Here is a 25350-nt window from a genome sequence, read left to right on the forward strand (position 1 = left end):
TCCTGTGAAACTTATGAATCCTTGAGGGGGCCACTCAATCCTTGAGGGAGCCACTTAGGGATCTGGGGCAAAATCAGTACTTCGTCCTGCTAGTGAAGGCAGGGGGCTGTGGCAGCAAAAAAAGCCCCCAGTGGCCGAATTTGAGAAATGCTGCCCTAGTGTATCTGCTGGGCAGTATCTCTGTCAGTGGGAGACGCTTTAAAAAAAAAACACCTCCCCCAGCCCTGGAAGCTCTGGTCTGGGCATGGGCAGAAGGTATAATAGGCCAGGGAGGCCTGGGCTGTGGTGGTCCTGCCTACGCTCATCTCTTCCCCTCCCTGCTTCGGGCCCCTTCCCTGAGACCCTCCACTGCCTGCTGAGTCCCTCCTCCACTCCACCTCCCCCTGCCGGAGGTTCCCACCGCTCGCTGTGTTCCTCCTCTGGACGGCCTGGGCAGGCAGCTCGGATGGCTCGGGCTGGTCTTATTGGAAATTCCAGGAGGCGGCTGGGTGCCTCCCCCAGCCTTGCGGGAGGAACCACTGGATCTCCGGACCCAACTGAATTCAGGTGACAACTAAGGGATAACAGGGATGGGAGTGGGGGGGTTACAAGTTCAGAACTAGGGATCCAGAAGGGGACACCAGGAGAACCCTGGACAACACCCACTGCTCCTCAAAGCTGTCTAGGGAGCCAGGGGACGCTGCCCAGAGGAACTCTGCCCAGGTGCGTGAAATAAGAGAGGAACTGAAATAGGCCCCACAGTCGCAGAGCGCCCACTCATCCGGCATCTTCCCCCGGTATTGTAAATGGCCACTTTGGCCAGTGCCAGGAGGACGTTGATGGGGTCTCGTGACTTCGTGGGGCCACGGACAGGGTGTGAATATATGAAGAGGTGTGGGGTAAAGTGCAACCAGAACCTCAAGAGGAGACTCTGGAGGAGCCGGAATAGGGGCTGCAACCTGGCACATTCTAGATAGGCGTGTGCCAGGTTCTCCCTCATGGTGCAAAGGGGACAGGTGTTGGGAATGGGGGTGAACTGTACCAGGTACATACCCGTGCTCACAGCTTCATGGAGCCTCCAACTGATATTCACGGTGGGCCGTGGGACCAGGCTGGAATATAGGCTGGCCCACCAGGGTTCCTAACCCTCTACAGGTGGTAGAAAGTCCCGCCACCTGGTATCCAGGCAGGACACAAGGGTGAGGAAGTGAAACGTGTGGAGCATGAGCTTGTAAAGTTGTTCCCTCGGCGTTGTTCGGAAGCGAACCGGCTGCAGGACTCGCAGACAGATCGGGTTATGGAGGAGAGGAGGCTCACAGGACAGGGACCTGATGAAAAAGTTTGGAGTGCCTGGGGTGAGGGGTGGGCAGGGAACACCCTCTCGCAGGACCTGCTCAAGGAATACCCAAGAGGTGGGGGATAAGGATGCCCCCACCTCCTTGAGTATGCACAGGGGAGTCTGAAGTGTGGAGAGCCCCATGCAATGACCGAGCGCTCAGGTATCCACATATCTCCCTGTTAGTTACAGATAACACAGAAGAGTCACATTCATACTCACTTTGGGACTGGGTTATGACATCCCCCTGAGTAAACATATCCATCATGATCAAACAGCATACCAACATTGTTATAAACTGGACTTCCAAGATGTTACAGGTTCTGCTCTTCTTCCATTGCTTTTTTGATTTGGAGCTTAAGTCTGGCAGTTTCTTGTTGCATCTGGTGAACCCTCTGCTCAGCAGCCACCGTTCCATACACATCCCGTCAGCTTCTCTGGCTCTTTCTTCAACTTGCTTGGCTCTCGCTTTGGCTTCTTTTTCCAGCTGGGCCAAGACTTGCTTCTCTTGCATTCTAGTGACACCTTCCTTGACACACTTTGTACAAGATTTGTTGTAATTACAGAACAGTAGTACAACAATGATCTACATAGTCACATTTTATCAGATAAAGTCACACGGTTAAATCTTAGTCTTTGTTGATAAACTCCTGTTTGTTTTCACTACAAATATATCTCAGTGCTGTGATGTTATATTGGCGCTGATCCTCAATTGACTCAAACAAGCTGGCATTGTCCCTTTGGGGACAGTTTGCATGGGAACAGGACACTACAGAAGAACAATAATGGTTTGAACTCAGGGTCTGGTTGGGAAGCGTGGCCTAGTGATCACGGCCACAACCCTGGACTGCCAAGGGGATATTGGGGAGGGGATCCCGGGCCCTCCCACTCTTCCAGGCTCTGACCCAGGGCTCTTTTAGCTACCAGTAACCTGGCAACCAAGACTACTTAAGTCTGTCCTCCCTGGGCCTCTTCCTTTCATCTCCCACCCTGGGGTCACCTCAGTCCAAGGCCTTCACCTGATGGGAAAATCCAAATGCCAAGGAAGCAAGAGGGCATCGCCACTGTCCAGGGCCACAGAATACGTCCCTCTCTGCTTGTCTATGTGGAGGGTCCTCCCTTTTCTCACAGAGGGCCCCTTTAAGCAGCTGTATCAGAGACTTTAGGTTTCACAGTGCTCTGCTCTACTGGAGCTGTGGACTGCAGGTCTGCTCATCTTCAGCACTGCTCCCAACTGCACTAATTCGCTGCCTTTTAATTCCTCCAGCAGATGGAGCATTTGCTGCAGGTGTGGCAGGGCAGAGCTGGCTGAGCCCAAAACGAGCCCTTATGCCCTTGCTGCTCAGTGTGGGGCTGGTGCACACCCCATCCATAGGACACTTCAGAGGAGCTCAAGGAAGAGGCTGCGCCTAGTGTTAACCTGCACGGCAAAGTAAGGACTGGCAGAGCCCTGGGGAGTTTGTGTGGGGAGCTAAAGGCTGGAGGTGACAGGGAACCGACACCCAGCTCAGCAGCAACATGTCCCCCTCGCACTGAGGCAGGGGGCTAACAAAGAGATTCACAGTCCAGGACATCCTGAGAAAATGTCACAGCCGGAACCTGCAGAGTGTGGAGCTCAGACATCTTGAAATAACACCTCCAAGGGGCTTAAAAACACAAAAACAAACAAACAAGAAAACCCAACTCCAATGGTGGGGATTCCACAAGCTCCCTTGGAAGCTATTCCAGAGCTCAAATACCCTCCTGGTTAGAAAGTTTTCCTAATCTCTACCGTAAATCTCCCTCCCTGCAGCTTAACACTTTTAGGGTCCTCCCTTCAGTGGCCATGGAGCACAACTGATCCCCAGTCTCTGTATAACAGCCCTTAGCATGGCTGCAGACCATCCCCAGTCTGCTTTTCTCAAGACTAATAGACCCACTTCTTTTAGCCTTCCTCCACAGGTCGGGTTTCTGAACTTCTGTTCATTTTCTGTTGCTCTCCTCAATCCAATTTGTCCTCATCTTTCCTAAAGTGTGTGGTGCCCAGAACTGGACACAGGACTCCAGCTGAGGCCTCCCCAGTGTCCAGCAGAGCAGGACAATGACCTCCAGCAACTTACATACACCACTCACATTAATACACCCCAGAACGATACCAGCCTTTTCCCCAGCTGCGTCAATGGGTGACAGCCAGACAGCATCTGAGTGAGTGCATTAAAGACCATTCGCCCTCCCCCACCATTATTCAAGACAAGGGACGCTGGGAGTTTGAGAAACTAAATTCTACTTTATTCTTTTCAAAGCAAGAAATAAAAGCTAAATCCCAACCCCCTCCTCCAATCCAATGCCCAGCTCGGCACGGTGCATTTCAGCACCAGCTCGGCACACTGCTGCTCCAGCCACACAGGCGCTCCAGGGAAAGAGGAACAAGTGAAAGTTGGTAGAAAAACGCTAACAATCCATGAGAGAGGCATTTGCCCGGCCTCCTCCTCTCAACAATGGGGAGTCGCCGACCCCTCTCCACATCAGTCCTCTTGGGGCATCATTGGTAGCCCTTTAGCATTCAACGACGACTTCACCCAGCACTCGTAGGACATTTTCTCTCTCTCTGGGACATGTGCAGTGAGTTCATAGTTCTCAGACTCAGCTCTCTGGCTCGCAAGAGCAAACAGTGCCCTTTCAAGGCCCTAGTCACCCACCCACCCACCCTCTCCCCCTCCTGACTGTATCTTACATCTCTGCAGGGATCAGGCAGTCACTTCCTTCCCCATTTCAGTCCCTGACTCCTGGAGTGCGTATCCAGCACTCGCCCTCATTGTTTTGCTGACAGACACTGGTCATTTTCATTGTTCAAAGAAGAAGCAAATCTGATGTGAAAAGAAAATCAGTAAGGACTATTTTGACAAATTATCGTTTGTCTTTTGAAGTCCCCAAGAAATCTGAACTATATCCTTTAAAACTCATTTAATATCAAAATACACGACAGAACAGCCTTCACCAAAAAGAGAAAAACCCACACTCCAGGGTGGGCTACAAACCACTTTCCCGTTCATGAAGTGAAATGTCAGAGAATCCTAAAACTCAAAATCTGGGGAACAAATTTGCCCATTTCCTGCTGAACAGGCTAAAGATGCTCTCCTCAGCACCGCCGCATTCTTTGGCTGGTTATTGACCAAAGTTTTAGCATCATCGTCATAAAAGAAAGAGGAAAAAAAGACAAACAACCAAAAACTTTCTGTCTACAAATGATCTGGATTTGGCTGGAAAAACTCCAGATGCCACTTTACCAATAGATAGAGTCTGGGACACTGCGGTAAATGACACAGATGAAGGTGGAGGGGTAGAAAGGGAAAAGGATAAACTCTCCACGGTTTGGGCAGAGGCTGCTCTGTGAGAGAAGATGTGTGAGGTTGACAGGGGCAGGAGGGAATCCCCCGGACTCACCCTGTCCATCTCAAATAACACAGAAGTTAAAACACCACATTATTTTACTATCCCTGCTCCAGCTCTTTTAAACTCTATTGAATGCTGGTGTAAAAGGGAGAAACAGCACAAAAAATTACATGCTTTTTAGCATAACCTGGAGCAATGTGAGGATGTCTGGGAATGAGACAATCTCACTGCAAAGGGGGGACTTAGTGACTCTAACAATCACTTTGCTAATGGGGGATTGGAATAAACTGCTCAGGGTCAGTCTAGACTAGAAAAAGGGGAGGAGGAACAAAGGAGATGCACTAGCTAATCCCAACCACTTTTCCTGCCCTAGACAGACTCTTGGAGGCTGAACATAGAATATCAGTGTTGGAAGGGACCTCAGGAGGTCATCTAGTCCAACCCCCTACTCAAAGCAGGACCAATCCCCAGACAGATTTTTACCCCAGTTCCCTAAATGGCCCCCTCAAAGCACTGAGCTATCCTTCCCCCTAAATCCCCAAATGGCCCCCTTAAGAATTGAACTCACAACCTTAGGTTTAGCAGGCTAATACTCAAAGCACTGAGCTATCCCTCATTCCCCATTTAGTCTCTCTCTGGAAGGCACAGATTTGTCTCGGGTCACCCCGCAAGGTGTTGGCAGCATTGGGAACAGAGCTATCCACTAGGCAACGCTGCTTCCCTCTCAGAGGCTGATGCTGCTGTAGCAGAGGTGGGAAATCCAGACTTCCAACAAAAGGCCCCGTGGGTATCAGTCTCTGCTAATGGTGCTGTCTGAATGTAAAGGGGGCAGGGAGAAGGGGCAGATGGGGAGAGTGATGAGAGGCAGTACCTCTCTACCCAGTGCTCTCCCTCGCCTCTTATCCCATGAGCCCCAAACACTCGATACTCCTCATCTCCATGGCAGGGTGATCCCAGCTGGGAGGGGAAAGGAGAGGGGGGATGTTCAGCCAGGCAGAGGGAGCAGCTGGAGGAGTTTCTCTCTCTCCCTTCCCCCACCTATGGCCCATCAGCTCAGCAGCCAGGGCTGCAGCAGGGGGGAGGGGCTGATGGGGGCTTCTCCTCCTCTGCCTGGGGTTTGCTGAGACCAGGCAGAGCCACAGGGTCACTGATGAGCTGATGCTCGGCTGCTGTTGGATCCTCACCCGAGCGATGGGCAGTTGGGGCCTTGGGAGCCAAACGCCCCTGATGTGTGTGGGAACGAGGAAATGGGTTTGTCACCATGGCCGGCCCCAGTCAGGCCCCTGAGAGAATTTCCCTCCTGTGTGGAGGAGTCTCTGATGTCCAACATGGTGTTTGCTCCCCTTGGAGCATTTTCCACACTGAGAACATCTCAGAGGTTTCTTCCCTGTGTGGATTTGTGAATAACTGATACTCTGGGAGCACCAAATGAAGCTTCCCCCACATTCAAGGTCTCTGTTGTGTGGGTCACTGAAGCGTGAAGTCAAATTGAATCTTTTCCTGCAGAGAAGCTATTCCTAGGGTCTCTCATCCTTGTGCATTCTCTGATGTTTGGTCAGCTCTGAGGTCTTACTGAAGCTTTTCCCACAGTCAAGGCATTTATAAGGTCTCTCTCCTGTGTGGATTCTCCCGTGTTTAGTAAGGTGTGGGCGCTGACTGAAAGTTTTCCCACAGTCCAAGCATTTATAGGGTCTTTCTCCTGTGTGAGTTCTCTTATGTGCAAAAAGATTTGAGCTCTGACTAAAACTTTTGCCACATTCAAGGCATTTATAGGGTCTCTCTCCTGTGTGGGTTCTTTGATGTGTAATAAGCGCTGTGCTCCGAATAAAACTTTTCCCACATTTACAGCATTGAAAGGGTCTTTCTCCTGTGTGCAGTCTCTGGTGTAGAATAAGTTGTGACTTCTCAATGAAGCTTTTCCCACACTCCAAGCACTTATACGGTCTCTCTCCTGTGTGCACTCTCTGGTGTAGAATAAGTTTTGACTTCTGAAGGAAGCTTTTCCCACAGTCTAAGCATTTATGGGGTCTCTCTCCTGTGTGGATTCTCTGATGAACAGTAAGTTTTGTTCTGTCAACAAAATGTTTCCCACACTCAAGGCATTCATAATGCATCTCCCCGATGTGGATTCTCCCATGTTTAGTAAGGTTTGAGCGGTATCTGAAAGTTTTCCCACACTCGTGGCATTTATAGGGTCTTTCTCCCGTGTGGAATCTCCTATGGTTAGTAAGGGCTGAACTTGCGATAAAACTTTTCCCACACTCAAGGCATCCATAGGGTCTCTCTCCTGTGTGGGTTCGCTGATGTGTAATAAGCGTTGCACTCTGACTAAAACTTTTCCCACACTCACGGCATTTAAAGGGTTTCTCTCCCGTGTGCACTCTCTGGTGTACAATAAGCCTGGACATGTGTATGAAGCTTTTCCCACAGTCCAAGCATTTATGGAGCCTCTCTCCTGTATGGATTCTCTGATGACTCGTAAGTTTTATTCTGTCAGTGAAACTTTTCCCGCAGTCGAGGCATTTATAGGATTTGTCGCTTGTGTGGATCCTCTGATGTTTAATAAGGTCTGAGCGCTTAATGAAAGTTTTCCCACAGTCAAGGCATTGATATGGTCTCTCTCCTGTATGTTCTCTCTGGTGTTCACTAAGCTTTGACTTCTGAATGAAGCTTTTCCCACAGTCGAAGCATTTATGGGGTCTCTCTCCTGTGTGGGTTTTCTGATGTGTATTAAGGGTTGATTGCACACTGAAACTTTTCCCACACTCGTGGCATTTATAGGGTCTTTCTCCTGTGTGGATTCTCCTATGTCTCGTAAGCGCTGAGTTCTCAATAAAACCTTTCCCACACTCAAGGCATCCATAGGGTCTCTCTCCTGTGTGGGATCGCTGATGTGCAATAAGTGCTGAGTTATGATTAAAACTTTTCCCACACTCACGGCATATAAAGGGTCTCTCTCCTGTGTGGGTGATCTGATGTTTAATAAGCTCTGCGCTCCGAATAAAACTTTTCCCACACTCACAGCATATAAAGGGTCTCTCTCCCGTGTGCACTCTCTGGTGTACAGTAAGCCTTGACTTCTGTATGAAGCTTTTCCCACAGTCAAAGCATTTATGGGGTCTCTCTCCTGTGTGGATTCTCTGATGACTAGTAAGTTTTATTCTGTCAATGAAGCTTTTCCCACACTCAAGGCATTTAAAGAGTCTCTCTCCTGTGTGTACTCTCTGGTGTACAATAAGACATAGCTTCCTACTGAAGCTTTTCCCACAGTCCAAGCATTTATAGGACTTCTCTCCTGTGTGGGTTCTGTGATGTGACATAAGCTGTGACCACTGCCTAAAACTTTTCCCACAGTCCAAGCATTTATAGGGCTTCTTTCCTGTGTGGATTCTGTTATGTGACATAAGCTGTGACCTCACATTAAATCTTTTCCCACACTCAAGGCATTTAAAGGGTTTCTCTCCTGTGTGCAGTCTCTGGTGTGTAATAAAGTTTGACTTCTCACGGAAGCTTTTCCCACAGTCCAAGCATTCATAGGACTTCTCTCCTGTGTGGGTTCTCCAATGTGTAAGAAGGTTTGCACTGACACTGAATCTTTTCCCACAGTCAAGGCATTTGTAGGGTTTCTCTTCATTGTGACTTGTCTGCTGGACTGTGGTTTCCTTGGGATCCTTACATCCTCTGCCACATTCAGTGGATTTATCCAGTTTCTTCCCAGGATAGTTTCCCAGCTGCATCTCTGATCTGTGTCGATCTCCCCAGGCATTTCCCTGTTCCAAGCACTGGGAAAAATTCCCTTCAGCTTTTCTGAAAAACCTCTCCTGCGATTCCACTTCCTCAGGACCTTCCTGCTGCTGATTCTCCTCCTTGGTCTCATTCACTGTCCTATCGCCTGCTGGGAGAGAGAGAGAATCCAGACAGGAGTCACTGCCTGTGCCGGGGGGAAAGGACCAAAAGGGGAATAGCAAAGAGGGAAAACACAATACAGTGACTGTTGGGGAGATGGAGACACTGGATTCTGCCTCTACATCCCACCCAAACGCTCCCAGGGAAGTAAAGTCGGGGAGGAAATTCCCGACAGTTAACAGGATGGGTGGGAAGCCGTGACTGATACGACACCTGCTGACTGCAGCCCTGACCTGGGTGAGATGGGGCAGAACTGGGGGCTCTCGCTCACAGCACATTTCAGAGTCCCAGCTTTTTCCTTCACTCGCCAGATGTTTCCGTCTTAGTTTCACTGACTCCTCACCTGTGCAGGTGCCTCTCGGGCTCGCACTTTCCTCTGAGGCCTGGAGATCCGGGACCCACGGCTCTTCCCCTCGCTCCAGCCGGGCGATCAGGTCGGGCTTGGGAACGGAAAATCCTGCTCAGGGAGTGAAATCAGGCAAGCTCAGGGCGCATGGAGCATTGGTAGAGTATTTGTCACAAGGAACATTCCCTGAGATTAACCTGACCCTACATGGGACTGTGGTAACTCAGACCCCTTGGGAGCAGCAGGGATCTGGGGGTGGGGGTTCTTTTTACCCCCTCACTAGGAGGTCTCAGGTAGATGCGCTCTGGGGGACTTGCTGACACACACACAGCTCAGGTGTTAAACTCCTGCCTATTTCCAAGCCTGCAGAACCTAGAGCCCTCCCCACGGATGGAGCAAGGGGAACGGTGAGTGAAGGAGAAATAATACAGACAGGGCAATACCCTGCTTCTGACCCCTGGACAGCTGGAGAGATGGGGATGAATTAGCCTGTCCATTAGGTTTCTGACTCTCCTGTTCCATCGAATGGGGTATGGAGATGCAAGTCTCTCACACACTGGCATAGACGCCGACTTCCCCTCTTTTCTGTGGGTGCTCGACCCTGCCTCTGCCTCTGGCCCCGCACCCCACTCCACCTCTTCCATGAGGCCCCGCCACTTCCCAGCCCCCATTTCAACCCCATCCCCAAAGTCCCTGCCCCAACTCTGCCCCCTCCCTGCCCCTATTCTAAATCCTTCCCCAAATCCCCGCCCTGGTCCCGCCTCTTCCCCACCTCCTACCCTGAGCGCGCCATGTTCCCGCTCCTCCCTGCCCTCCCAGAGCATGCAAACAGCTGTTTGGCGGTGGCTGGGCGAGAAACGTTGTGAGATAGGCGGAGGAGTGGGGATGCAGTGTGCTTGGGGGAGAGGAGGAGGTAGCGCAGGGGAGCTTCGCTGCCGTAGGGTGCAGAGCACCCACTAATTTTTCCCCATGGGTGCTCCAGCCCGGGAGCACCCACGGAGTCGGTGCCTATGCACACCAGAGCTGTGGACTATGCGACCCTCCTCCTCCAATCTGACTGACCAGGGAAGAACCTGACCAGATTCAGACACGCAGACCCCACGGCTTCCAATAGCTGAGGGCCCAGGAATCCCTTACCCAGCGAGGTCACTGCCTCATGGTTCTCCTGCATGACGTCCCTGTAGAGAGCTCTCTGACCGGGGTCCAGCAGAGCCCCCTGTCCCTCGGTGAAATACACAGCCACCTCCTCGAAGGTCACCGGCATCTGAAACAACAAGAGTCCCCCACTCACCACCTGTTGCCCCAGCCACAATCCCACTAGTCATGGGGGAGGAGGCCCAGAGAAGCAGAATCCCACAAGCACCCTGCTCAGATCAGCCAGGAGGCTTCAAGGGGTGGGGAGAAGGTGAGAACTCCTTGTCCCCCCCAGCACACGGAGCAGGGCAGGGTCTTCTCATTTCCCACACACCTGCCAGCCACAGGCTGATTCAGGAAGCAGAGCTCTGGGACAGGGACAGGAATCCCAACAACTTCCCTTTGTATTTCACAGCAGCCTCTGACCTGTGGGGTCAGGCTCCAGCACTGGGAGTCTGGTCAGTTTTCCCAGCCCTGCCCAGGGGGGTGTTTCCTGGTTCAGAAATGGGGGAAATGTTCCCTCCTCTGGCACACGCCAATGGGCCTGTTCAGAAAATCAGGCTCCAAGTTGAATGTGTCCCAGCAGGTTTGTCCTGCCCCTCCCCTTCCACAGCAACTCCCCCTGCAGCTCCCTGAAAATCACCTACCTGAGCTGGCTCCATCACAGCCAGTTCCCTTCCCTGTTCCCTGGAAGACGGGAGGATCTGGAGTGAAATGTGGACGTAATTCCACAGCCTGTCAGGGCGAGAGGGGCGATGGGGAAGGTTTCAGAAGGGGCTTGAGTCCATTTCACACCCCGATTCCCCCCAGGCTCTCTCCCTGCAGACAGACTCTCTGGACTCTGCCATGCTGGGAAAACCCTCAGTCACTTTATTACAACACAGACCCGGCCCCTCCCACCAGCACTGAACCCCTGAGACACTTTTAAACCCCCCCAGGGACAAAGTCTCTGAGAAAAATGCTAGAAAAGAGCAGAATCATAGGAGCCACTTTGGGGGATTTCCCCTGACATTGGCCCCGAGGGCAGCTGCTGGGGGCTAGGCAGAGGCAGGATCTGGCTTTTCCTCTGTCAGCTCCTCCCCTTGTTCCCAGGAGAGTCTGTTGGCCCAGGGGGATGCAGGGAATGGATCCGGGCAGGGCTGGGAGCTGGGAACCTCCCTCCTCACTTACTGCTCCTGCTGCTCCTTTCGGTCTCACCATTCCCCTTCCTGTCTCCGTCCCTCCCCCCTCTGCCTGGGAGAACTGGTGCCTGTCCCGTTCCCATGGGCGTTGGCTCTCCAGTCTGAGCCTGGCTGTGTCACTGAGGGCAGCACTTCGGGGACCTGCAGGCACGGGGGAGCCCCTCCCCCTCTGGTACAAACTCACCAGCAGGTGCCTGAAAGGGGCCCCTTGGGCAGAGTCACTTTCCTGCCTGGCCCCAGCCCTTTCCCCCGAGTCTCTCCCCTCACCTGCAGGCTGCGGCTCAGGGGTTGCTGTTGGCAGAGCCTGGGGCTGCCCCAGGGGCTGGTTCTATCCACCAGAGAAAGCTATCTGTTTGTCCCGTCCCCCGTCTCTCACCCCCCGCAGTTGAACACAGAGGGGGGTTAATGAAGGTCTCTCCTTGGCAAAGACCCCGCTGGGGGAGCAGCAGCTGCTCAGTCTGGGACCCAGATCAAAATGCAGGAGGCAGCATCAACCCAATAGAGTCACGGATATTTTTAGTAAAACTGATAGACAGGTCACAGGCTGTAAACAAAACTTCACGGCCCATGATCTGTCCACGACTTGTACTATACCCCTGACTAATTCTTACGAGTGCTGTGGGCGCTCGTGGCCGGGGGTCGGGGGGGTGTCGGGGCATGAGTGCTGGGGAGTACGTGGCCAATGAGGGTGAGGCTGGAGAATCTTGCCTACATGCTCGGGGTTCTACTGATCGCCATATTTGGGGTCGGGAAGGAATTTTCCTCCAGGGTAGATTGGCAGAGGCCCTGGAGGTTTTTCGCCTTCCTCCGCAGCATGGGGCGGGGATCGCTAGCAGGAGGATTCTCTGCTAGCTGAAGTCTCTAAACCACAGGATTTGGGGACTTCAACAGCAGAGTCAAGGGAAAGGGCTGGGACGGCTTTGTGGCCTGCATCATGCGGGAGGTCAGACCAGATGATCTTAATGGTCCCTTCTGACCTTAAAGTCTATGAGTCTATGAGGTGGGTGGCCTGGGGGGGGGCACTGCAGGTGCTGGGAGTTAGCAGCCCGGGGGGGGGCTCCGCAGGGGGCAGTCTAAGGGTCGCTGTGGGTGCTCGGGTGGGAGCAGCCCAGGACCCTGCTAGTGCTGTGGGGCGGGGTGGCTGGGCTCGCAGGCTCCCTATCCAACATCTCCCTCCCTAAGCTTCTAGCTTCCATGACCTCGCAGCCTTAATCATGAGCAGACAGAGACAGACACCAGCCTCCTCTGCCTTAGCAGTAACCAGCCCCCCAGCCTCCGTTATGAGGACAGTTCAGCAGCATTTGCCCATCTGGACTCACACCGGAACAGAACCAGAGAACCAGCTTGAACCGATATGCTTAACTGAACTGGAACCAGACTTAAACCATCATTTTTCCTCTTCCTCAGTGAACCTGAATCTGAATTGAACTTGGAAAAAAATGGCTACCTGTTGAAATGAAGTTTCAGCAATTTTTCAGCTCAATATTTGACAAAATAAAATAAAACCTACTCTGATCTCACTCATTATAAAACAAGACAACAAAACAACCCCCAGGCATGTGATCGCTACTGGAACGGCCTGTCCCAGTAGGAGAAGAGAAGGGGACAGCCCACAGGAGGAGGGAGGGAGTGAGGGAGGGGGAGAGAAGTGGAGGCTCCCTGTCCCAGAAGTTAACATTAACTCCTCAAGGCCAAGGAAAAAGGCTGCTCAATTCTTCTTCCACTTAGACAGGCCTCCTCTCACCTGCCCTCACCCCTTAGGGCGGCTTCTCCCTCCAATTGCCCCACCTGAGGCAGGCCCCATGCCCCAAATTCAGTTCCCCACTGAAGCAAGCCACAGGGCTCACTCCCAACTCCCTCCCCCCTTCTGGGGCACTGCCTGGTAGCTGAACCAGAACCGAACACACCGACTGCCACTGTACCCGAACCAAACCCCAGTTCCACTCCTTGCGGCTCGCAGTGACTCTGGTTGGACACCGAATCCTGCGCAGAAATCAGACCAGCCCCTGTTCAGTGCTGTCATCCCAGGAGTCAGATCCCCCCAAATAAGGAGATTGTCTTTAAACATAAATATGAAATTGGGAGCAGGGTGTGTGTGTGTGTGTATGGGGGGGGGGATTCTGGGTGGACATTTGCCTGGTAAATTCTCAGCCCTTTGGGGTAAATCTCCTGCCCGCCCCATCTCTGAGTGACCACCTTTTCTAAAGGCAAAAGTGGGACACATGCAGGATCCCCGCCCCTCCTCTTCCCAAGGCCACACCCCCTGCTCTGCCTCTTCCCTCTGAGGTCCTGCCCCCTGGCCAGACCGGAAGCTGGGCCGTGATAACACCTGCACAGGGAGCCCGGGCCACTGCAGAGAGCCCTGGACCCTCCACCTGGCAGGGGGCTGGAGTGCCAATTAGAGTGACCAGGTGTCTGATTTTGGACTGGAACACCCGGTCAAAAAGGGATCCTGGAGGCTGCAGTCAGCACCGCTGACCAGACTGTCCTGTTGGCGCCGCTGCGCAGCAGGGCTGGCAGGCTTCCAGCTAGGCTCCACGCCACGCGGATCTGGGGAAGCAGCCGGCATGTCCAGCTCCTAGGCTTAGGGATGGCCAGGGGGTTCTGCGCACTGCCCCCATCTCCCGCCTGCAGGCGCAGAGGCTGGCCGGGTCAGGGCAGGGGACGAACAAGCCCCACTCGCGATTGCTCAGCAGGCGGACGTTGAGGGGTCACGGCGCGCGCCTCTCCCGCTGCTGCCCTCCCTCTTCTCCTCGCGCTCCTCCTGTGGCTGGGCTCCAGCTACGGCACGTGCCCCTGCAGCGACCCCGCGGTCTGTCGCCCCATCGCCGGCACCCAGGAGTTCGAGGTATAGATCCTCGTCTCCGAGTGCTGGGAATGGGGCTGCTGACGGGGAGGGGAGGAGAATGAGACCAGGGCCGGCCTTGTGGGTGGGTGGGAGTCGGGGGAAAGGACCTGAGCTGCAAGGGGCAGTTGGAGGTGACTTCTCAGGAGCAGGGGTGCCCCTCCTTCCCCCTGCTCTACTGCAGTGTGCAGCCAGCACTGCTCCTGTCCCCCGCCTCCTTCCTCCCCGGAGACCCCAGCCACTCGGACTGGGAGCCACCTCCTCTCTGCTGTGCGGGGTGGGAGGAGGCTGATGTCGGGGTGTCCCGCTCTCATGCACCCGATTTCCACTAAGCTGGGGTGACGGGACAGGGGGAATCTGTGTGTGCTTCTGCCTCTCTGGGTCCAGCTGTTTGTGTCTGAACAAGCCTTCAGGTGCCTGACCAACTCTGAGTACTTTCTTAAAGAGATGCATAGACTGGATCATACAGCAAGAAGATATTTATACATACAGAGAACATGAAAAGGCGGAAGTAACCAGACCAAGTAAGAGGCCAATCAATTGAGACGCGCTATCATAGTGTAAATTTGTTCGTCTCAAAGGTGCCACAAGTTCTCCTGTTCTTTTTGTGGATACAGACTAACACGGCTGCTACTCTGAAACCTGTTCTTAAAGAGACAGTGCTACGAGGTCAGCATCAGGAGCTGCTGCTCTCCTGCCCTCTCCTTACGCAGCCCAGGCAGGGAACATGACCTGGCTGCAGGGAGCCCCAACCTCGCTCCCCCCCTCACAGCCCCCTAGGGGGGCCCGGGGCAGGGGAGCAGCAGTCTAGTGGGGGAGCGAGCAGCAATGTCAGCTGCTCCATCTCTGCATCCAGGTCAGTTTCCCCATGTGGGTGCCAGAAGGGGAGGCAGAGTTTAGGGGCACAGGAGGGGAGTAGGAGTTGGGGTGAATGGGGAACAATGTAGGGGTTCGGGGTGAAGGGAGGGTGGGGAGGTAATTGGGGTGACGATGCTCCATGCCCATGGGGGCCAGGGGCACCAAAACGCAAGTTCGCCCAGGGGGCCGTTTTCCCTAAGGCCGGCCCTGACACGAGACTGCCTATCTCGGGGCCCTGTGGGACTCCTGCGCCACCTCCTCCGTAGGGTCCCGAGAAAGTGTGTGGAAAAAGAGTCTCTGTGTAGGCAAGTGTGTGCATCTCCCACATTCACACTGTTGCAGCTCCTGGCCTTCTCCTGGCGCCTGTTTGGGCCTTGCAGTGAAAATGAGCTGGGGAGAGGGTGGGGGAGAGTGAACAAAGGAGGGAGGAGGATGGAGCGAGAGGGGCGGGGCCTCAATGAAAGGTGCGGGACAGGGGCGGGACAAGCTGGGAACCGTAGTGCCCATAGCACCCCCCACCCCATCTGCTGCTCCCCAGGGCAGGTGGCGAGTCTGGGTCTCCCCACTGCAGACTGGGAGGCTCTTATTATGGCCGGGATCTAGCTTGCGGCTGGCCAGGGGGAAGGGCTTTGAGGGGCGGGGGGAGAAGAGACCACCGAGGGGCTGGGCTTCGTGGCGAAGGGGGGCTAAGGCCCACCTCAATCCCGCCCCTGGGGAACAGGCTGGCGCTGCCCCTGAGCCTCGGGCAGGCGCAGAGCCCCGGCACCGGGAATCCTGGGGTCATTTAGCCCGAGCCCTGCCAATTTGGGACAGACGGTGACCCTGCCCATCCCCCTCCACAAATTGGTTAATCAATGCATCATAGTCCAGAGATCTGGCAATCTTGCTTTCGATTGAGATAACTGCAAGCGCAGAAAGCCTGTCATCTGTCATGGTTGAGCGCAGGATATTCTTGATCAGTTTCATTCTGCTGAAGCTCATTTCAGCACCAGCGACAGTAACTGGTGTGGTCAGAAGAATTCTGATGCAAATACAAAGATTCGGATATATCTCCTGAAGGCTGTTCTTGTATATGTACGTTAAAAAATTGTTTGCCGTGACAAGTCCTCTCTCTTTCTCGATGACATAAAACGATTCAATTCCATTATGAGTTCGTTGGCATCAATGTCTCCCCTTTTTCTTTCAAAATTTTTGCTGTGATTCTCCAGTTCCTTTTCTCTGTGACACTGCTTCAGGCTGTTAGCGTTGTACAGAAATCCAAACAACTTATACCACTCCACAAGTTGGTCAAATCGCGACGAAACAGAAGATATGGCCTGATCAGTGAGAACAAGAAAGAACTGCAATTTGAATTTTTCTTCGGCAGCACGATGACTCGAATCATCAGCACATTCGTAATCAAACATTCTCTTCTTACGTCGCACCCTGGTTTCTGGAAACACCTGTTCAATACCCATATGCTCTGCTATTTCACGTGCATTTGTGACCACAGAGATATATCCTTTATTTCGATAGTCTTCCAAAAACTTCTTTGTAGCACCGACTTCTGCCTGCAGTACGTCAATTGACACATCTGGTGACTGAATTACTTTGCTGGTTTTATTGACGTGAAATAGTATATCGTACCACGTGTACACAGTCGGAACAAAAGGCCACATAATAACATGGTCTAAAAGCGCACCGGCTTCTGTTGCTGTATTGCCATCTTTCTTTTCGAGCGCATATTCTCGCAAAGATGATAAAGCCGTGCACAATTCTTCAAGGTGATAACGCAATGGCTTCACAGCATCAATTCTCGACTCCCAACGAGTGTCCGATAATCCTTTAACAGATATTGGCATATGTTCTTGAAGAATATCCCAACGTGAAGATGAAGAAGAAAAGATAACGTATATTCTGTTAATCAGACCGAAAAAGTCAACGGCATATTTCGATGACCTTGCCACGTCTGAGATCACAAGATTCCAAGTGTGAGCTCCACATGGTACATACAAGGCAAGGTCATTTATTTCTAGCATGCGGGCTTGAACTCCTTTATTCTTCCCTCTCATATTTGCGCCGTTATCATAAGCTTGGCCTCTCATGTCAACAATGTCTATTCCTTCAAAAGTTTGTTTTCTCTTAATTAATTGGCCTCTCAGAGGTGGTAAGACAACTCCCACCTGTTTATGCTCTCTGTCTGTGTGTATATATATCTCCTCAATATTATGTTCCATTCTATATGCATCCGAAGAAGTGGGCTGTAGTCCACGAAAGCTTATGCTCTAATAAATTTGTTAGTCTCTAAGGTGCCACAAGTCCTCCTGTTCTTCTTTTTGCGGATACAGACTAACACGGCTGCTACTCTGAAACTATTCCTAAGTTGTTTGCCTTTTCAAGAAACGCTTCCAATAAGCCCTCGCCAGCTGTATCATGAACATTAAGAAAACCAACAAATGCTTCACGAATATTGACACCATCTTCACCGTTGCATTCAACAAAGCGTAACACCACAGACATCTGTTCTTCATGTGACACGTCGGGAGTACAGTCCAAAATTACTGAATAATATTTTGCTTTTTTAAGCTGCGATATGTTGGCCTCTTGAATGTTACTGGCAACAAGTTGAATCAGCTCGTTTTGGATCTGTGGACTGAGGTACTGGACATGTGTCTCTGCCTTCTTAATCCTCTGTAAAAGTTCGCTAAGGACAGTATCATACTTTACAAGCAATTCAAACAGTCCCAAAAAGTTGCCATTCGAAGGATCGCCGAGCTTTTCATTACTTCCTCGAAATGCCAAGTTTCTTTCGGACAAGAAATTAACGACATCAACCATGCGTTTGACAACATTTCTCCAGAAATCTCTTTCTTTCAGAAAAGCCTGCAATTCGAGTTGGTCAATAGATGTACGGTTTACTATGCTTGACCGAAGGTCAAACCATTTCACCATACAGTCTTGATGACCTTTGCCTGTTTCATGCTGCTGAAGTCTTTTTGACATTGCTTTCCAAGCAGATATTCCACGACGTAGCTGTATGTCGCCAGTGCCAAATAATTTACAACAAAAACAAAAAATGGCATCTTTCTGAACTGAGTACATTAACCATGAACGTCTTATTTTCTCGCCATTTGCCATGGTTCGATAGAAATGAGTACTTGTGAACCTCTGTCTTTCCTCGTTAAATGGAAATTTTTAACTTTCATTCTGCCCACGTGCAACAATGTCACACACTTGCCTGTCCGATATTATAGACGGCCAATCTCCTGGATCATCAGTCAGTGATTCAGATACTTCTTTCCCGGCAGCAGCTGGAATATCTGTCACAGTTTGTTTGGTAGAACAACTGGCTTCACCTCCGACCTCACTTGAAGCACTTCTGGACACTTCTGGATACGATTAGTCGCTGCTAGCGCTGTCCGTTTCATGTGCCTGTACCTGTACGTTGGATTGCAGCGCAAAATACGTTGACAACTTTGGAAATTTCTCAAGTTCCTTCTCGGCATCTTTTGCTGCCTTTCGTTTACTAACTCCGCTCTTATACATTCTCTTAGACATCAAAAAGACGCTTCTGCGTTGGAAACGAATCGTTTCAAACGATAAAAAATTAAACAACTAAATTACTAACAATTATCCGCCGACCGCCATTATGATCGCAAATACACATTCTTTGAATAGGTCCAACTAAAATTCGAAACTGACCGACAGACAACTGATGTAGCCAATAGCATTATGATGTATCATAATAACTTCACGGTTTTGTCAGTAAAACCGACATGGATTGTGCAATAGCGTCAATAAATGTCACTTACCTAGTTATACCTTACATTTTTTTTGCCACTTTTGGGGGCCCCCTTCCTTGCGGGGCCCCCTCCAGTCAGAGGGTACGGAGGGCGCTTGCTACGCCTCTGTCCCCCACTGCTGGTCTGACCATTTGTAGGGGAACAAATCCCCGCTGGGCAGGGCAGCCCCCTCACCCTCCCTTACCCCAATGGGCGGGGGAGCTGCCTTGTATCTCTCCTCCCCTCCCCCTTATCCCTGCCCCCGGGCTCTCCCTTCCCCGGCCAGTCTCCTCACAGCCTCCCCTCCCCATATCCCCCCCTTTACTTCGCAGTGACCCCCCCCTTACATCTTCCCTCTATTCCAGCCTCCTTCCCTCAGCCCCATAATTCCCCCTCTGCCCCCTGATCACCCTGCATCGCCCCAACCTCCCTTCAGTGCAATCACCACCCCCTGCCCCCGGCCTCACACACCCCTGTTCCCCCCTCAACCCCCTCTTCAGCCCCCTCTGCACCCCCACGTGTGTCTGCCCCAGCACGGCCCGGGCTGGCTCCCCCCCCCCGCACACACCGGGAGCTGGCGGCAGCTTTCCCGGGCCCAGGGCGGGAATCGCAGCCAGCTCTGCTGGGAGCAGCCTGGGGCCAAACCTCCCCCTGCAGCCCGGGGGTGACGGGGGGGGGGCGCCGCTCCCGGGGGTTCGGGTCTCTCTTACCTTCCCTCCCAGCGAGGGAAGCCAGAGTCACCGCCGCGGCTGCGAATCACTTCCGGCTGCCGGGACTGACCGCAGCGATCGCTCCCCCCAGAGCCGCCTCCCGGCTGCTCCTGGGTCCTAGCGATAAACCCATCGCGCTGCAGCCCCCCGCCCCAGACCCTGCCTCCTGGGGCCCCACCGACCCTGGGCACGGGCAGCTTCTCCCAGCCCTATACAGGCATCCTGCCTAGAAACCACAGGATCAATGGGGGGACAGAAAGGAGACGTGCAGATCCGGGGCGGAGGGAAAAGGGGGGTTTCTAGGGAGACTCCGGCTGTTCCAGAGAATCCAGGGGCGAGGGCAGCCGGGGACACTCTGTGTGTGATCCGCTCTGGTAACAGACTGGCACAGGGAGCAGGTGGTCAGAGCTGGTCTCTTGTCTCCACACCACACTCACTGGCTACCAGCCCTGGGCTGGAGCTACCAGCTCTGCTTCCCTAGCTCGGGTCATGGAGCTGCCAGAGTTGTGGCACTGGGTTCTTCCGGTTACTTCTTAGTCTAGACCAGGGGTGGCCAACCTGAACCTGAGAAGGAGCCAGAATTTACCAATGTACATTGCCAGAATCACAGTAATACATGAGCAACCCCCTCCCATCAGCTCCCGCCCAAACTCCCAGCACCTCCCACCCACCGGCAGACACATCCCTCCCCACACCTTGTGATCAGCTGTTTCGTGGTGTGCAGGAGACTTGGGGGTGGGGGGGAACGAGCAAGGGCATGGCAGGCTCAGGGGAAGGGGCAGGAAGGGGTGGAGTGGGGGCAGGGCCTGTGGCAGAGCCAGGGGTTGAGCAGTGAACTCCCCGCAGTACATTGGACAGTTGGCGCCGGTAGCTCCAGCCCCAGAGTTGGTGCCTATAGAAGGAGCCACATATTAACTTCTGAAGAGCCGCATGTGGCTCCGGAGCCACAGCTTGGCCACCCCTGGTCTAGATGAACCCATCCCTGGGCTCTATTTAAAACCCCTTCATGTCTGCCCCCCTCCCAGGCTCCCCTCTGCCCCCTCCCAGCTGGCTCCCCCGTGTGGGCACTGACTGCAGCCCTCCCTTTGGCACCTGGATGTCAGCAGGAAAGTTCCTGTTGCTCTGCCCACTCAGGATAGTCCCCTACCCCCCCCCCCATTTTCCAATTGTCACCAAAATCATCCCCCTTCTCCTGATGGGTGCCCAGACAATCCCCTGCAATGTGGGAATTGGTCAGATGCAGCCATCGAAACAGACCAATGCCACCGAGTTAAGGGCAGGGCCTCATTTTGCTAGGCCAGAAACAGATCAAGATATTAGACACCACTCTTAGGTTATAGCTACTGATGCAGCTGCCCCACTGTAAGCTCTCTAGGGCAGGGATTCCCACTGGTGGCCACTCTGAGAATTTTTCCTAAAATACTTAATTAACTTTAGGAAAAACAAACAAACATGCACATATCGATGCCCATATCCTGGTAATTTATTAATGTTGGGTTTGTTGGGTTTTTTTTGCAGACTCCATAATAAAAATAATGTACAGTTACTTCTTCAGTAAGTATTCCTTACTGGACCTACACAGAATAGAAACACAAATAAGGTGCTTTGCATATTCTGGTCATTTTTAATTGTTGTTTCTTTTGCTTTTTTGGTTGCATTTTATGTTAAAGATTTGCTAGCTAGTAAGTCGGCTTCTGTGAAAAGTGATGTTTGTACGTTTGTTAATAGCACGTTTCACAGCAGCAGACTTGCTAGCAAGCTGGGAGGCAGTGAAAAGTGATTAACAAACATCCAACTATCACTTTTCACAGCAGACTTACACAGACCCAGCAAACCGGGGGACAAATTAAGCCCAGGAGGGGAAGTGGGTATGGGGGCAGAGGGGGCCAGCGGCGATGAGGGTGGTGGTGAGGGGGAGGGTTGAGCCAGTGGGGGAGGGCTGAGCCCAGGGCAGGAGCCCAAAGTCCCATGGCTGGAGCCTGCTGCCTGCCACCCCAAGGCTGAAGCCAGAAGCCCGAGCCCCACCGCCCCCGACAAGATGGGAACTCACAGCAGCTGCCTGCTCCTCCAGCCTTTGAGGCTCCAGAAAGAGGCAGGGCTGAACCCCTGCTGGCAGCCCCAAGGGAGGGGGCAGTAGCTTTGCGCCCCCCCCCCCCATCACAGCCCAGGAGGCTGTGGCAGCAAGCTATGTTAGTGAGAGAAGCTAAAAAAAAAGCCTCCCCTGAAGCTCTGGTCTGGGCATGGGCAGAAGGTATAATAGGCCAGGGGAGGCCCGGGCTCTGGTGGTCCTGCCTGCACCCTGCCCCTTTCCACTGTGTTCCTCCTCTGGATGTCCTGGGCAGGCGGCTTGGGCTGGTCTTACTGGAAATTCCAGGAGGCGAGCGGGTGCCTCCCCCAGTCTTGCAGGAGGAACCACTGGGACCCAACTGAATTCAGGGGACAACTAAGGGATAACAGGGATGGGAGTGGGAGTCATAGGTTCAGAACTAGGGATCCAGAGGGGGACACCAGGAGAACCCTGGACAGCACCCACTGCTCCTCAAAGCTGTCTAGGGGGCCAGCAGGCGCTGCCCAGAGGAACTCTGCCCGGATGCGTGAGACAAGGGAGGAACTGAAATAGGCCCCACAGTCACAGAGCGCCCCCTTGTCCAGCATCTTCCTCCTGGTATTGTAAATGGCCACTTTGGCCGGTGCCAGGAGGACATTGATGGGGACTCATGACTTCGTGGGGCCACGGACAGGGTGTGAATATATAAAGAGGTGTGGGGTAAAGTGCAACCAGAACCTCAAGAGGAGGTTCTGGAGGACCCTGAATAGGGGCTGCAATCTGGCACATTCTAGATAGGTATGCGCCAGGTTCTCCCTCATGCTGCAAAAGGGACAGGTGTTGGGAACGGAGGTGAACCGTACCAGGTACAGACCTGTGCTCACGGTTCCATGAAGGAGCCTCCAACCGATATTCATGGCGAGCCGTGAAACCAGGCTGGATTATAGGCTGGCTCACCGGGGTTCCTAACCCTCTACAGGTGGTGGAAAGTCCTGCCACCTGGTATCCAGGCAGGACACGAGGGTGAGGAAGTGGGCCTAGTGGTCATGGCCACAACCCTGGACTGCCAAGGGGATCTTGGGGAGGGGATCCCGGGCCCTCCCACTCTACCGGGCTCCGACCCAGGGCCCTTTTAGCTACCAGTAACCTGGCAACCAAGACTACTTAAGTCTGTCCTCCCTGGGCCTCTTCCTTTATTCTCCCACCCTGGGGTCACCTCAGTCCAAGGCCTTCGGCTGATGGGAAAATCCAAATCCCAAGGAAGCAAGAGGGAGTCGCCACAGTCCAGGGCCACAGAATACTCCCCTCTCTGCTTGTCTATGCGGAAGGTCCTCCCTTTTCTCACAGAGGGCCCCTTTAAGCAGCTGTATCAGAGACTTTAGGTTTCACGGCGCTCTGCTCTGCTTGCGCTCTGGACTGCAGGTCTGCTCATCTTCAGCACTGCTCCCAACTGAAGTAATTCGCTGCCTTTTAATTCCTCCAGCAGATGGAGCATTCGCTGCAGGTGTGGCGGGCCAGGGCTGGCTGAGCCCAAAACGAGCCCTTATGCTCTTGTTGCTCAGTGTGGGGCTGGTGCACCCCATCCCAAGGACACTTCAGAGGAGCTCAAGGAAGAGGCTGCGCCTAGTGTTAACCTGCATGGCAAAGTAAGGACTGGCAGAGCCCTGGGGATTTTGTGTGGGGAGCTAAAGGCTGGAGGTGACAGGGAGCTGACACCCAGCTCAGCAGCAACACGTCCCCTTCGCACTGAGGCAGGGGGCTAACAAAGAGATTCACAGTCCAGGACACACTGAGAAAACATCACAGCCAGAACCTGCAGTTTGTGGAGCTCAGGGATGGTGAAATAACACCTCCAAGGGGCTAAAAAACACAAAAACAAACAAACAAGAAAACCCAACTCCAATGGTGGGGATTCCACAAGCTCCCTTGGAAGCTATTCCAGAGCTCAAATACCCTCCTGGTTAGAAAGTTTTCCTAATCTCTACCCTAAATCTCCCCTGCAGCTTAACACTTTAGGAAAAGTTTCAGAGTAGCAGCCGTGTTAGTCTGTATCCGCAAAAAGAAGAACAGGAGGACTTGTGGCACCTTAGAGACTAACAAATTTATTAGAGCATAAGCTTTCGTGGACTACAGCCCACTTCTTCGGATGCATATAGAATGGAACATATATTGAGGAGATATATATACACACATACAGAGAGCATAAACAGGTGGGAGTTGTCTTACCACCTCTGAGAGGCCAATTAATTAAGAGAAAACAAACTTTTGAAGTGATAATCAAGCTAGCTCATGATGTCACTGGAACCCAGGAACCTATCCTTGTAACAAACCCCGATGCCAACTCTGTCCACATATCTATTCCAGTGACATCATCATAGGACCTAATCACATCAGCCATAACATCAGGGGCTCGTTCACCTGCACATCTACCAATGTGATATATGCCATCATGTGCCAGCAATGCCCCTCTGCCATGTACATTGGCCAAACCGGACAGTCTCTACGCAAAAGAATTAATGGACACAAATCTGACATCAGGAATCAAAATACTCAAAAACCAGTGGGAGAACACTTTAACCTGTCTGGTCATTCAGTGACAGACCTGCGGGTGGCTATATTACAACAGAAAAACTTCAAAAACAGACTCCAACGAGAAACTGCTGAGCTAGAATTGATATGCAAACTAGACACAATCAACTCCGGTTTGAATAAGGACTGGGAATGGCTGAGCCATTACAAACATTGAATCTATCTCCCCTTGTAAGTATTCTCACACTTGTTATCTAACTGTCTGTACTGAGCTAGCTTGATTATCACTTCAAAAGTTTGTTTTCTCTTAATTAATTGGCCTCTCAGAGGTGGTAAGACAACTCCCACCTGTTTATGCTCTCTGTATGTGTGTATATATAGCTCCCATTCTATATGCATCCGAAGAAGTGGGCTGTAGTCCACGAAAGTTTATGCTCTAATAAATTTGTTAGTCTCTAAGGTGCCACAAGTCCTCCTGTTCTTCTTTTAACACTTTAGGGTCCTCCACCAGTGGCAATGGCGCATAACTGATCCCCAGTCTCTCTAACAGCCCTTAGCATGGCTGCAGACCATCCCCAGTCTGCTTTTCTCAAGACTAATAGACCCACTTCTTTTAGCCTTCCTCCGCAGGTCGGGTTTTCTAATCTTCTGTTCATTTTCTGTTGCTCTCCTCGGGACTCAATCCAATTTGTCCTCATCTTTCCTAAAGTGTGGTGCCCAGAACTGGACACAGGACTCCAGCTGAAGCCTCCCCAGGGCCGAGCAGAGCGGGACAACGACCACCTACAATACTCACGTTAATACACCTCAGAATGATACCAGCCTTTTCCCCAGCTGGGCGGCAAAAATCCTAGAGCCGGCCCTAACCCTCCTGGTTAGAAAGTTTTCCTAATCTCTACCCTAAATCTCCCTCCCCTGCAGCTTAACACTTTTAGGGTCCTCCCTTCAGTGGCCATGGAGCACAACTGATCCCCAGTCTCTGTATAACAGCCCTTAGCATGGCTGCAGACCATCACCAGCCTGTTTTTCTCAAGACTAATAGACCCACTTCTTTTAGCGTTCATCCACAGGTTGGGTTTTCTAATTTTCTGTTCATTTTCTGTTGCTCTCCTCAATCCAATTTGTCCTCATCTTTCCTAAAGTGTGGGGTGCCCAGAACTGGACACAGGACTCTACCTGGGCCTCCCCAGTGTCCAGCAGAGCGGGACAACGACCTCCGGCAACTTACATACACCACTCACATTAATACACCCCAGAATACCAGCCTTTTCCCCAGCTGCGTCAATGGGTGACAGCCAGACAGCATCTGAGTGAGTCCATTAAAGACGATTCGCCCTCCCCCACCA

General features: G+C 52.5%; 1 protein-coding gene across 17 annotated transcripts in view; it reads right to left on the reverse strand.

The window, feature by feature from the left end:
• Positions 1-3561: 3561 nt before the first annotated feature.
• Positions 3562-25350, reverse strand: part of LOC101935336 (zinc finger protein 850) — a 140009-nt gene continuing 118220 nt past the window's right edge. For 8 of the 17 annotated variants that reach the window (XM_065564742.1, XM_065564739.1, XM_065564737.1 and 5 more), the window contains 2 exons: positions 8937-9050; positions 3562-8582 (listed from right to left, as the gene is read on the reverse strand). In XM_065564742.1, coding sequence (XP_065420814.1) covers positions 6205-8582; positions 8937-9050 — 2492 coding nt within the window. In that variant the 3' untranslated portion in view covers positions 3562-6204. Of the gene's footprint in view, positions 8583-8936; positions 9051-10076; positions 10204-10720; positions 10809-19428; positions 19606-25350 lie in introns of those variants that run through there. The other 9 variants (XM_065564729.1, XM_065564728.1, XM_065564767.1 and 6 more) reach the window with 4 other exon arrangements.

Source organism: Chrysemys picta, chromosome 12, assembly GCF_011386835.1.
Source record: "Chrysemys picta bellii isolate R12L10 chromosome 12, ASM1138683v2, whole genome shotgun sequence".
Classification (NCBI taxonomy): domain Eukaryota; kingdom Metazoa; phylum Chordata; order Testudines; family Emydidae; genus Chrysemys; species Chrysemys picta.